The 14,178-nt window shown below is 43.6% G+C and overlaps 1 protein-coding gene across 1 annotated transcript; it reads left to right on the top strand.

Annotated features, from left to right (window-relative positions):
• Positions 1–2,805: 2,805 nt before the first annotated feature.
• On the top strand, positions 2,806–13,664 carry slc34a1b (solute carrier family 34 member 1b; the record flags this gene model as incomplete). Its single annotated transcript, XM_084352828.1, has 11 exons — positions 2,806–2,866; positions 2,964–3,134; positions 3,547–3,681; positions 3,949–4,092; positions 6,184–6,295; positions 6,796–6,991; positions 8,041–8,210; positions 8,559–8,722; positions 8,893–9,009; positions 11,830–11,954; positions 12,791–13,664. 11 exons carry the CDS (start codon positions 2,806–2,808, stop codon positions 13,379–13,381), a joined length of 1,986 nt encoding a protein of 661 aa, XP_084208954.1. The 3' UTR covers positions 13,382–13,664.
• Positions 13,665–14,178: the final 514 nt, after the last annotated feature.

Genomic DNA, 14,178 nt, shown 5'->3' with positions numbered 1-14,178 from the left:
CTCAAACAAACAAAGTCATGTTTGCATTGTGTCACTCGCCAAAACTCATTGAATGTATTTCCTTCCACATAAAACATGACTATAACATGACAATATAACTGTTCACATCTGAGCAGGACATTTCTGTACTTTTTAACGCTTCCTCATCAAACCAGTCGTCTGTTCATCGACTCCTCCAAACTTCTACCTGTGCACCCGCTTCCTGGAGCGCTTGTGTCTGGACAAAATATGCAGCTACACTTAAGTTTTCATGTCATCAGCATATGTTACACAAACAAAACCACAAACATTCGACAAATTGTTTTTTTGCCATATATCCACAGATAATTAACTGACATTTTCCTGTGATTCCCTCCACTAGAATAACAGACTGAGAGCTCACAGAAAACATCATATGGTTGCCTCGGTGTAAGATTAACAGGATAACGCTGCCTCCTGAGGAGCAGAGGAGGGCTGACAGCGTGCACCTACGGCTCGGTGATTGGCAGGTGTGTTTTGAGCAGCAGCATGGCGACCTGGTGGCCCCTGTTCGGTTTATCCCCTGAGCTGAGTGGTGGCAGCGGCCTCCCTGTGACGTGCACATCTGGAGAGCGGATTAACGGCATCATTTTTTTATCAAAGAGCTCTGGAACCACGCCGGAGATTTAGCCATGTGTGTGCAAAAGTGATTACATGTGTGCGTCCATATGTGTGTGTTTCTCTTTTCCACTGCAAATCTCAAGGATTTCTCTCCTCGCCACCACTGACGGCAGCAGCAGCAGCAGCATCCTTGGCTGTAGTCCAGCTGCCTGCACAACAACAACAGAGCTGTTTTCTCTCTGGCTCCCAGCTCTCATAACAGTTTGGAAAGTGACAACTCAGTTTAAGGAGTTATTAAGTTCTGCTTCTCTGAGTTCATGGCTGCATGTCTGAGGTCAGCAGGTTTTGGCATATTGGGTTGAGAACACTGCTGATATGACAGAAGCGTAGCTGGACTAATTATTAACAATTACCCTGGTATCAAGCCATCACTGCCTTCTCTCGTGGCGAAGAGGAGAAGGAGGAGGACATTGTCTGCGGGTAGTGTGTACGTGCGTGTTAAGAGGATCTCAGAAAAAAAAAAAAAGATAGTTCAGTTCCAATCACAACATGCTTGATCTTGAGTCCTGGCAAAGTACCTGAATTCTGCACAAGTCAAGCAGATTACACAGTACGCTTTTGCAATACTTGCACTGACTTATCTCATGCAGGAAATGATTATTTAATACACTGACTTTAATCTTTTCCAGGCTGTGATAATATGAATGCACTTGGTGTTTTCCTATTCCAACATTTTCCACCAGATGTCAGATTTCTCCTGCTCTTACACAGTCAAACCGGGACAGCCTGAAACAACACAGTCCTCTTCATCTTGGAGTCTTTTGCCCCCAAAATCAGGTGAAAAATACCCAGTTGAGCAAACATCATTCTGCCAACTTGTGCATCATTAAGTTAAGGCTTTTTAGTCATTGATTAACGACGAGGTCCCTGATGATGGGGCAAGTTAATCAACATGTGATGAGGTGCTTCTCCTGACACCTACAGACTTGGTCACTTATTTAAAGATGATTTGCACTCATTCTGATCCTTTACTTTCCACGAGGGTCTCACACACAACACCTACGACTGTTTCAGACGAGGTAAGGTGCTTCACTGCATATGGCAATATCACATTTTAATGAGAAGTAACACTTTCCTAGAATATCGTGTGTTGAAGCCAGATAGATAGATAGATAGATAGATAGATAGGTTTTCACCATCAACGCTGGCATTTTCTTTTATTGTTTGACATTAATTATTTATTCTGAATTGAGCCTTGGCCTCCACATCCTTCAGAAAATGTTTGCAAGTCAGCCATCAATCACTGACAACAGTTACTAAATGTTTCATTAAAGCTTTTCATTTTTCCACTTCAAGTAAAATGCAATCAGCATAAAAGTTTTGGTGAAGCCTAAACAGAATTAGAAATAAACACGTGAGTCATACCGACTTAAAGGCAAACTCACAAGCAGCACCGAAACAGAGAGAGTGGCAGACTGTCAAACAGACGAGCGTGGGGCAGACAGATTAGAGGATAACGTTCAGTAAAAAAAAAATAAAAAAAGAGCATTCAGAGTTTATTCAGCTGCAATCTATGGGACTTGTCTCACACCCTCCCACATACAGACAGACGTACATATGCTCGCAGGGCCTCTCTGCACATCACAACCTGCAGGAGGATGCCGCACAGAATGAGAACGATGCAGCGGTGACTGTAATGACTGTAATTTGGGCTGCTGTAATTACTCAACTCACTTCCATCCTCTTTGCTTTTAAGAGACACATTAGCACTCCCTCCTCCACTGGAGTCCCCAAAATATGGCAAAGTGGCTGACATGAAAAGGGGGAAAAACGGTCTCTTTAAAGCGAGAGCGGTGAAAACCTTTGAAGGGAGTCGCTGCTCTATAGATAGTGGAGAGTCCCTTTAAGAGCCGACTCGCAGCTGCAGGAAACGGAGGACAAGACGAGTTCCATGGATACTGATGTTGCCTTATTGATTCTGACAGGGCGTTTATTTGTTGTGGTGTGCGATATGACCTCGAATCAAGGACAGCTGCCAATTACGAACAATGTGGGCCGCCTTTGTTCTCCGCGGAGGGAGATGGGCTCCTTTACAGACATGTTGCTCTCATTTGGTTTCTTTTTTACTGCTGCAGGTGGCTGATAAACACGTTCACATTCCCTCTACAATGGTGTCATCCTGTGATTTTAATTACCTCCGTGTCTCCACAGAGCATTCAAAGCACCATGTCCTCTCGATCTATAACTATAGTGTCCGCTCCACGCAGCACAGGGCTCGACAGCAGAGGTAACTTGTACGTTTTGACTCCCGCCGTTCACCGTTCTCCATGTATGTGAAATGCCCCAAGCTGATCTCAGGGTGCACTCTTGAACTTTGTTGTCAGGCTTGAGGATGCACGGCACTCAGCCCAAACTCCCGTTGGAGGAGGACAGGGAGTCTGGCATCGGCTCCACCCTTGACCTCAGCAGCAGCTCTGAGGGCTACAAGCAACATACCAATCACCAATCCAATACACCTTCACTGAGGGAGGCTAACAGACTCCCTGAAGAGAAAGGTACACGAGTGGCACGGAGAGGAGAATAACACATTCATCTCAGGTCTGGTCTGTTTGAGAAGATGATAACAGCAGAAGCTGATGCTCATTAGATAAGGACATGCTCAGAAGACACAGCAGGATCACGCAGTCTGGGCAACAAAGGCAAAGTCCTGCTGCCACTCAGCAGTGTTTGGCTGCGTTTGGGTAATGTAGTACATCAGATGACTTTGCTCCCTACATGTGAAATTGCTTTCTGAGGCTATCGCTCTCATCCAGAAATCACAAGAAAGCGAAGATGCAGCGGGCAGAAACAGAACCCATTCTTGTCTTATCTGTGGTGCATTTTTTTAAAAAAGCTTTTCACTCTAGATTGGGGGCACATTGTGAGGCTAACCGTCTCTCTCGTTGTTGTTGTTGTTGTTTTGAACAGATAGCTCTCCACAGAGTCCAAACACAATAAAGCAGCTCCTTATAAATGTATCCAAGATCCCGCTCCTCTTCATCCTCCTCTTCTTCTTTGTTTGCTCCCTGGACACTCTGAGCTCTGCCTTCCAGTTAGCAGGGGGTAAGTACCATCACCCTCACTGCTCTCTCAGCAGGCTGATAGTGACTCAGCCGGTTGATGTTTGACAAATAAGTGAGTCACTGCGGACCAGTTCACAATGTCCTACTGGGGCAGTGCTGTATAATTTAATGCATAGTTTCATCTGCTGACCTTTTTGGATTCGGGGGAACAAGCACTTTGAGCCTTGTTTAACATTGCTCTTGGCAACTGTCATGTCTGAGACCAATAGTGTGTATATGTGTGTGTGTGGGCGGCATATTCAACCAGGTAAAGTGGCAGGGGACATTTTCCGGGACAATGCAGTGCTGTCAAACCCCGTGGCGGGGCTGGTGGTGGGGATCTTGGTGACTGTGCTGGTCCAGAGCTCATCCACCTCCTCCTCCATCGTCGTCAGTCTGGTGGCCTCCGGATGTGAGTAGGCGCGTAAAAGTGTGTGTAAATGTGCCAGCGTCACATAGGAGGAGTTTGATTTTTACGTTTTAAATTAGACTCTGAAGCGTAAATATGTCCAGGCTGGCCTCATTTAGTCTCATATATGTTGTGTGTGTCCTGTATATACATTAAGCCTGTGGGTCTCTCCGGGCTTTTATTTCACATGCAAAGGTTTTGCAGTAAACAGAGAAACAGATACAGAGCAGTAAAAAAGGGAAAACTCCCATGGTGCATGTGTGGCAATAACAAATAGATCTAATTAATTTGCGGTTCACGGTTATAATCTCAGTTTTCTGGCTGCCAGCCTAATCTCACGCTGTGTTCCACTCGGAGGATACAGTAAATTATGTTACTTTATTTGCTGTTGAGCTTTAAGGACCAAATTAGCGAATATAGCTTATGTTAAAGTCATAAATGTGAGCAGATGAAGGTGCGTTAGGACAGAGGAAGATGTCGCTCTATATATACACTTTCGCCTATCTTGTGACCTAATTTAAAACAACATTATGTAACATTTTACCTTAAAAAAACAGCTTCTACATCATTGTGATGGTACGGTGTCTTGTAATAGTGTGAACGGTGTCTCTGTCACTTGTTTCTGCACTATGTAACTTCTGTGAGACGGTAGGATCACAGCGTTACACACGTTTACTTCAACATACAAGTTTTCAACACATAACATTAGATCTGATAAATTGCATTTGTATTTGAGAGGTGGTGGTGTTGCACTCAGAAACTGTAGGGGGCGCCAAAGCCATGGCACAGAATGACAATTTCTACATAATGTTGTTTTAAAGATATAATGCGTAGCAATACTTCATTAAATGTCTAAAAACAATTAGATATTTGTTATATATTTTGTTGTTGTGTACTTTCATTATCCCAAATGTTTCCAATGTTGTTCAAATCCAGAGAAATCCACAAATTATCCGCAAGCTGTGCGTTGCATTAGGTCGACTAGGACACTAAGCTTAAAGCAAATAAAACTTTAAATATCACCTCATCTGTGAAAATGTGTCCCTGAGTCACTTCAGATAGATTTCAATCAGATTTCAATCGGTGGTTGTGTAATGCTGTATACATCGACAGTGAAGTGAGTTTGACGGCAGGAACATTTGTGTTTATTTGCGTTACTTATCCAGTGTTTATCTTCCACAAACAGACAGTTTAGTTTATGTACACTAGCCTGTACTGTACACTACTGTACACTACACTAAGCTAACGTTGGCGAGCAACGGCACACACCCAGGGTAAGTACATCTGACACTTGACACTCTGTAAAACTCTTTTGTTTTGTTTAGATAGAGAGCCCTTTTGAGGCAGTTACATATACACGTTTAAAGGATGATATGATATATATCATCAGTGTCATCAGTGTCATCCTTTCAATTTAATTAAAAGGACTGAATGATATAACATTGCAGGATTGAATGCGTCTGTTGTGTGAGTATTACCACACACTGACTGACTGACCCGCAGTGCTGTGGTGGCCATGTGTACAAACCATCTGAGAGTTATTGTAATCTGGCAGGTTGGACTGGGATCAAAACCACTATCAAATCAAACCATTTCACCCTCCCTCACTGCGTTGAACTCATTTACATCAGTATTCATTTTACAGTGCCTCATAAGACCATTACATGGTGAGGTTGCGACCTGTCTGTTGCTGGGGCGGGCTCCGAGGTCGCCCCTGTTTCATTCGGTTTCACTTTCATTAAATGAAATGACATCAGTATGCAGGGCTGCCCCTGTGCTTCTGAATCCTCTCTGTAAGTGAGCTAGGAGAAAGATAATAGGTCATTATCAAAGAGAAAAGGAGATGCAGAGGCAAGAAAGGGTGTCAGTATGAGTGGGTGCATTTATACACATTTCCCTGTAGGTCATCATTAGAGGCACCCTCAACAATAAACCCCCTGCAGAGTGTGAAGGCTGAGCATGACTCCACTTACCTACAAATTACAATCACCTTTCATCGCCATTAAAATGAAAATACAGAAGGTCACGTGCATTACCGTTGAGAAATGAGACATTCATCCATTTGCAATGTTTGATGTTATTCTTATGTCACAGTGCTAGAAGTGAGGTTGGCCGTTCCAATCATCATGGGCTCCAATATTGGGACATCAGTCACGAACACCATAGTGGCCATGATGCAAGCAGCAGAGAGGGCAGAGTTTCAACGGTGAGTGAAGAAAGGTGGTGGAAATTAGAGCGTGAGTGTGTCGGGGGTTGAAGATCAGGGAAGGAGAAACTGAAATGGAAAAAGTGAAGAGGATAAGTGGGTAGATGGAGGAAAGATGGATAAAAGTGCAAGGTATAAAGCAGAGGAGGAAGAAGACAAAGCATTAGCAGCTGCCTCTTTGCTTCAGGCTCCATCTGAGTTTAATTTCTGTAGCGGCGACAATAATGGCACCGATCCACATCGATCCCACACCAGTAACCTTTTGGCATGAAAGATACGGCACCGAACAGATGGCACGTTACTTAATCTGTGTCTGGTAAAATAAACATGATTTACTGATCTTTCACAATATACTCACACACTGAGTCGAAACTAAAATGCTCATTACATCATAAAAGTTGAGCCATGAAAAGCAGATTAACAAGCAATCAGTTTGAGTAGATGATCACGCAGATGGCTGACCTTAGTTACAGCAGAAAATAAATTGTGACCCACTGCAGTGCCTTTGCTGGGGCGACCATCCACGACTGCTTCAACTGGCTGTCGGTCCTGGTTCTGCTGCCGCTGGAGGTGATGAGTGGCCTAATGACCCGGTTGTCACACCTGCTGGTCACCAGCTTCAGGCTTCAATCTGGGGAGGAAGCACCTGAGCTGCTAAAGGTCATCACCGAGCCAGTCACCAAGCTCATCATACAGGTGAAGCTATTATATATACATTTGTTTTGATGAGTTTGGAGGGCATAAGTGTAAGAAAGAGAAGTAAAGACAGAGTTGATCTTCACCAATGTAAGCTGCAACCATTAGCGCGTCTGGCTAACTGGTTTACAGCCACATAGTAATGGACGCAGGGCAGTGAGCACATCATTAAGGTGACATAAGTTTTCTGATCTACAGGTCACATCATAAGAACTTTCCTGCTTCCTCCCTTGTTTCAGCACCCTTGCTCAGCCCACACCCATTTTCAAACTCGGCCTTCATTTTGATCTGAACACCTGCACGTCTGCAAAGCTTCGTGACTGTGTCCTGCACAGCTGTGAAGCTATCGCACTGACAAAAAGCTGTCCACAGACAGACAGACTGACATATAGAAACACATATAAACACCTGCCAAAATACTCACTACAGTAGATGTCTGCAGAAACACATTCTGCCATGATGACACACACACACACACACACACACACACACAAAGTGAAAACAGTAACAGTTGGTGGAGACGGCTGGTAGAGAAGTTTACAGTTTAAACAAGCTATAGTCCATCTGATATCATATTCCTCACTTGTGTTGTATGGAGGACTGAAACTCAGCCGTTACATGCAACAAAAATAATAACAAGACAATATTATAACAATATATAATACACACACACACACACACACACACACACACACTCACAAACTGAAATCATTACCAGCAGATGCTGTTGCGGCTGATAACAAATCAGCTGGAAACATAAAAAATCATGCTGGAGACGGGGTATTTCACAACTCATTTAGCCAGCGTTAGCTTGGCAGCTAGTTAGCGACAGTTGATGAAATCCGCACACACAGTTGCCATTCAGCTGGCAAATGAGTACATGTGAGAGGCCTGCTGTTGTCTGAAGTGACAGGTTTACAAAAGTTTGTTTCCTTTTCATAATAATTGTGAGTGGTGAATCTTCTGCTCTCAGGCTGTTATTGGGAACAGGCCTTCTGGTTGAATGATTTCACTCAAAAGACCAGAAATATCTCTCCTTTGACCCTCAGCTGGACAAGTGTGTGATCACGGGGATCGCCATGGGAAATGAGGACATGAGGAACAGGAGCTTGGTGAAAGAATGGTGCCAGACTGACCTTGTTATGGTAATGGCTTGTCTCTTCTGCTGTCTCCTGCACATGCAGACCATTGTGTCACACATTGGCGCCGAATGCAGCCTGTGACTGCTGCCAGTGACAACTGTGTTCCTAATTTGTGTTTCATCACAGTTTCTTTCTTTCTTTCTTTCTTTCTTTCTTTCTTTCTTTCCTTCCTACAGTTAACTGGCAATGTGAGCGCTGACGACTGTGGCCGAGGTCCTGACTTGTCCCGATCCTCACTGAAGTGTGAGTTCAAACTCATGTAACCCACGCACTCGCTTGTGAATGCAATCCAAATACAGTGGTTCTAATTATGTATTTCTAGCACGCCATCTCTTTTCACCATCGGTCCTGTTAAACATGTAATAAAACTGGGTGCTCGGGGGGTAATATGCTGATGATTGTTGGCCCTGTCACTCTGCAGGTAGGCATTTGTTTGCGTCCACCGAGCTGTCAGACCTCAGCGTGGGCCTGATTCTCTTGGCAGGCTCTCTGGCTGTCCTCTGCACCTGTCTGCTGCTTCTAGTCAAGCTACTCAACTCTCTTCTTAAAGGTCAAGTAGCAAAGGTCATCCATAAAGTCATCAACACAGGTGGGCATACTGTTGAGCCGCTGGAGCTTTTAGACAGCACATCAACGAGTAGCAGTTGAATATGCAGCATGTGGTCTGAAAAATGAGGAAACAAAGCAAGACAACCTTTATAAGCTGCTTTGGGTGTGCACATAGAAGTGTTACAGTGTGTCCTGTCTTTATCTCCACAGACCTGCCGCATCCGTTTGGGTGGCTGTCAGGATACATGGCCATGTTTGTGGGTGCGGGGGTGACGTTTGTGGTCCAGAGTAGCTCTGTGTTTACCTCAGCCATGACTCCTCTTGTAGGTGAGCTATCCATGCTGTTGCACACGTGAATTGAATTAAGTTAAAACATTGACAATATATAAACTTGTGAGAAATCCGTTACTGCCAGTGAGGCAAGTAATCATCAGTGACATGTCCTCTGCAATAAATGCTCTAAGATGGTGAAGTGGTGCTTCTACAGATCTGTGCTGTCAGTTTGAGTTAGAAGGATTAATACGCTTTAGTGTTGCCTTTATTCAACAAGTAGCTGCTAATAGCATAGAGTATGAACAAAGCATAATCAGAACAGCATGAATACGGCATAATCAGACAAAATCTCGCTGCGAGGGTTTCTCTGACTCTCATGGACATCTACTGTTTTCTTTCTCTTCCACCACCCACCTCACTGACCACAGTCCGACAGCACATTTCAACACCTCCAGCCATTAAAATACTGAATAATATATTAGTTTAACCTTGCACACTGACATCACCCCTGTCTGAGTCTGAAACCTGCGGCAGCAACGCTCGGTTGTTACAGTATAATAGCTATGTGAGTAGTGTTAAACAAGTATTTGATCCCTTTGTCCTCCGCTTGATTCTCTCTACTGAAATACTGTCAGGCAGACTGGACACTTAATCATTGCAGCCTGATGGGTTATTTGTGGTCCTTTTGTTAGTTTGACATTGGTAGAATTTTCATTTCATTGCATCAGATCACATAACATCCATAAATAACAAAGCACGTTCAGATATAATTCACGGTTTGGCAAAGCAGTCAAATTTGGCCGATACTTGAGTTTTAGGGCCGATGCTGAAACAGATATTACCAATACTGATATGTTGGCCCATGTAGACACATTCTTTGCAATAATACCTCAAATGTAGTTAGCGAACACTTATGATAAAGATAATAAATTGAAGCAGGACATTTCACATTTATAACAATGAGCTTTATTGTCTCAAATGAGATCAGTGCACTAAGAAGAATACTCAAAACAGATAGGGGGCAGCGTGTCACCAGCTTAACAGCTCACTGTAGCTGCCTTTAGCTAGTTAGCAGAGTTAGCCGTGCAGCTAGCAGTTCGTACTGGTAGCTCGGGGACCGGGGTAGCGTTAGTGTTTACACAGCTATCAAAGGCACATTGAACTTTGATGGGCCGGGGCTAGCTGGTTAGCACGCTAACTTCAGAATCATCATAATGTCAAAGCTGCTGTTTATTCACATTTTGTTGATCATTTCAGTTATTTTTCTAAAATTCGTACACAAAGCCCCTTTAATAATTATAAATAACTTTTTTACTTGCACCATCATGATGTTTTATTTCTGTCAAAGGTGACAACAACTCTTTTTTTATGGATTATGGACTTTCTGTTCGGTTTGGTCAGTTTTCTCCAAAAAGTGCTGTTAATAACCCCGAGGCGTTCCCAGCGAGTATCCAGAGTGAAAGCTGGACTTGTGAAGAGTCTTCTCAGTCTGACCCTGCAGTTATCTTTTGATTTGGTGCGCGCCTTCAGGGAGATTGTCCCTCATAATGTCTTATTAAACTGGACTCGGACTGTGCTGAGTTTCAGATGTTATGACCCGAGTGTGCAGAAGTCAGTCGTGTTACTTGCCTCGACTCCGCTTCTGGCATTTGAGGCTTGAAATCACAGCCACTGTAAATGTTTACTAAAACCCTCTCATTTCATGTTTTACATGTATATCAGTTTATGTGATCACTTTGTTTTTATGTTGTCACTGTCAGTCGCTCCTGGAAGACTCGCTGCTGTAAACTGGGCCGCTGGTTTTTGCATCATGTTATAAATTCTAACGACACAACCTCGAAACAGACATTCAATAATAAATCTCAAGGTTTACCCAATTGCTCTGGACATGTATTATGCACTATTTAAAATGAATGTGTTTTCATTCTATTGAGAGAATAACCCAAATTTCCGTGTTGGCTAATATCTCATTTGTGAGCTCGACAGGGCCAAATAAGGACATAAACCTGCTCATTTCCACTGATCGAGTCTTGTGAAGTTTGTAAGAACATGTTGCGTAACCAGCACTGTATGCCACTGGCTAAATGAAGCATATAAAATCAGTGATGACTGAGTCATCAGCCTGCTACACAGTGATAAATGTGAGATGGGAATAATTTCTCATATTAAACAGGAGTAATTAATCGGCTTGCAAAGAAAAAGCTAAAATGAAAGAAACTATGGAGGATTTCCAATCCACAGATATACTTGATTAAGTATTTCTGTTTATTTTACTTGCTGTTGCTATGTTGTAGTATCATTCATTGGAAATAAATAGAAGATAACAGATAGAGAACAACCGTTTTCACACAATATCAGTACTTCTGAATGCAGATAGCAGAGCAGCATTGCCCTGCTTTGGCTGTCATATGCTGTCATTAGTCATCTTATCTGGCAAAAGTACGTTTCAGCCTCTAAGACTCCACTGTTTCTTTTTAAATATTTGGCTTCTGTTCATCTCAAAACCACATACAAATGATTTTATATTTGATGGATTTCGTATGTACTGTAATATGCAATTTCGGTCAAATTGTTTCAAAAGTTATTTTTAAACATTGGAGAAAAGATGTCGGGACTCTCATTAACAGTGGCTGACTCGGGATGTTTGATAAAAAGGGCACAAGTGCGCACTAAGTCATGATACTTACACCCTAGGGTGCTTTATCATGTTTTACCTTCCACAGGGGCATCGAAGAGGGCACTTTTACAGCGTGTATTCGAACATGGTGGCACCAGAGGAAGGGATTGACATTGTCGAGTTCATTAACTAGTTTACGAGAAAGTAGTAGACACGGCAAATATTTTTACTGCCCATGTTTCTGCCGTCTCCCTCAGGTATTGGGGTGATCAGCCTGGAGCGGGCCTATCCTCTCACCCTCGGGTCCAACATTGGCACCACTGCCACAGCCCTGCTGGCAGCTCTGGCCAGTCCTGGGAACAAGCTAGCAGCCGCCATACAAGTAAGCCAGCTTTATCAGAAATAGTGGGCATTTTTAAACAGCAGGGAAATGAGAGAAAAGAAAGTGAAGGCTCCAATACCAACATCCTACTCTTTGGAGGAAAAACAGTATTTTCATGAATATATTTTCCTCTGATATGCCCCTCAGAGAGCGGGATAAACACAGACTGTGAGACAACAATATTGGAGACACAAATGTCTTTTTCACCCACACAAACACCAAAGTTATAGTGAATTATGTAGATTGCAGACTAAAAATCCTGTTTTTATTTATGCATAACTGAGAGTGCAGGAGGTCTGGGAGGCAGCTACGTGGACGCTCCAGGAAAAACAGTGATGTTTGTCAGGATGTGAAAATTAGTTTTATGTTCATGGAATGAGTGTTACGTGATGGCAAACCGGTCGTGTCGACGCGCTGACTGTGATGAATTACATCCTTCAGCTTTCGTGTAGCGCGGAGCAGATTTCCTAAAGCTTCATGTGCTGTATTTATCACGCAGACACACCGGGCTAGAATCGCATTATGCCTCGTTTTTGTGTCTGTGAGGTGCACCTCTCTCCTGATTGCATATGAAAAAGGGACATAAGCGTGGAGATTGTGGATTGCAGTGGGCTTGTAGTGCATTAAATATAACCTTGTATATCATTAAAAACGCTGTACCAAGTGCTATCGTTTTGTCGACCGTGCGATCCTGGTCTTGAGGAAAAGGAGAGGATAATGAAAAAAGAAATCGGAATGATTAATGATGGGGCACCCTCTACCTTTGCATACCTACAGTAGATAGAGAACTAAATGTCTAAAGTCTGACCTTGTATCTCTGTATCTTCTCTTCATAGATTGCTCTGTGTCACCTCTTCTTCAACGTCTTCGGCATTCTGCTGTGGTATCCTCTTCCCTTCATGCGTCTGCCGATAAGGATGTCTCGTGTCCTGGGCGAGCGCACTGCTAAGTACCGCTGGTTCGCAGTCTTGTACCTTCTCCTCTGCTTCTTGCTCCTGCCCTCGCTGGTGCTGGGCCTCTCGCTGGCAGGCTGGCGGGTCATGGCAGGCGTTGGGGCTCCTTTCCTGGGCGTGACCGTCTTCATCGCCATGGTAAATGCGATGCAGGCTCACAGCCCCAGTCGCCTGCCCGCCAAGCTCCAGACTTGGGACTTCTTGCCCCAGTGGATGCACTCGCTCAAACCACTCGACCGCTTGATCACCAAGGCAACTGGCTGCTGCAGCGTCACATGCGAGGCGGGTCAGGGAGGAGAAGAGGAGCACATCTCGACACAGACGACCTCGGTTTGCCCAAAGAAAGAGTCCACACAGAGGAAGGCAAAGCTGGCCTACGACAACCCAGTCCTGGACTACCTGGATGAGATCAGACCAGGTGTGCGGGTTCTTAAATTAAAAGGGTTAGAGAGGTGCAACAGCACTCCACTGTAGTCCGACTGATAACAGAGGCCTTTTATAGGAATAATTGACAAAAGCCACTGGAATCGTAGATGTTCGAATCATTTTTTTTAAGGAGCATTTTTAAATACGTCTCATCCATCTTCGACTTCCATCCAACCTGGCAAACTCCATCTGCTAATGGAGCTCACATGATATGATCAAAAGCATAAAAATCTAGTTAATGAACCTTTAAGTGATTGTTGTTTCAACTGTTGGTATAAAATGAACTTGATGAACATGTAACATACAGAAAGTGTAATAGAGTAACTGCATTAAAGGCACCCTGTGGAGTTTTGGGCCACTAGTATTTGTTGTTGCCACAGTTCATATCCTGCCTCTGGTTTCTTGCAATACTGCTGATTGACAGTTGTTGAAGGTAACGTAGGCAGTGACAAAGAAGAAGAAGTTAGTGAGCAACATTTTGAAATAATGTATTCACAGATCAATCAATATCAGTCAGTAACCATACTTGGTGATTTTCCAGCATACCTACCATCATTAGGCTGTGACAAAGGCAGATTTTCTGGGGTATCTGCCTTCTTTTAATGATGCACATGATGTCCCGAGGAAGGATTTCTGGGGACAAGAATGTAAACAAACAATCGTGGTATGTCTTGTGTTTGGGAAAAATGCTGGTGGAGACATTTCATCTGGTTCACAGTTCCAGAGGCGCCAACAACATGGTCCTGTTTGCTCGACATGTCGTGCAGGAATGAGCTTGCGGCGATTGTATTGGTGAATCATATGGACCACATCATGGAGGCAAAAAATATCCACCATGCTTGTCC

Source organism: Pagrus pagrus (assembly GCF_965226575.1).
Source record: "Pagrus pagrus genome assembly, chromosome: 5".
In the NCBI taxonomy this organism is placed as follows: domain Eukaryota; kingdom Metazoa; phylum Chordata; class Actinopteri; order Spariformes; family Sparidae; genus Pagrus; species Pagrus pagrus.
This window is presented reverse-complemented; position numbering and strand designations above follow the sequence as displayed.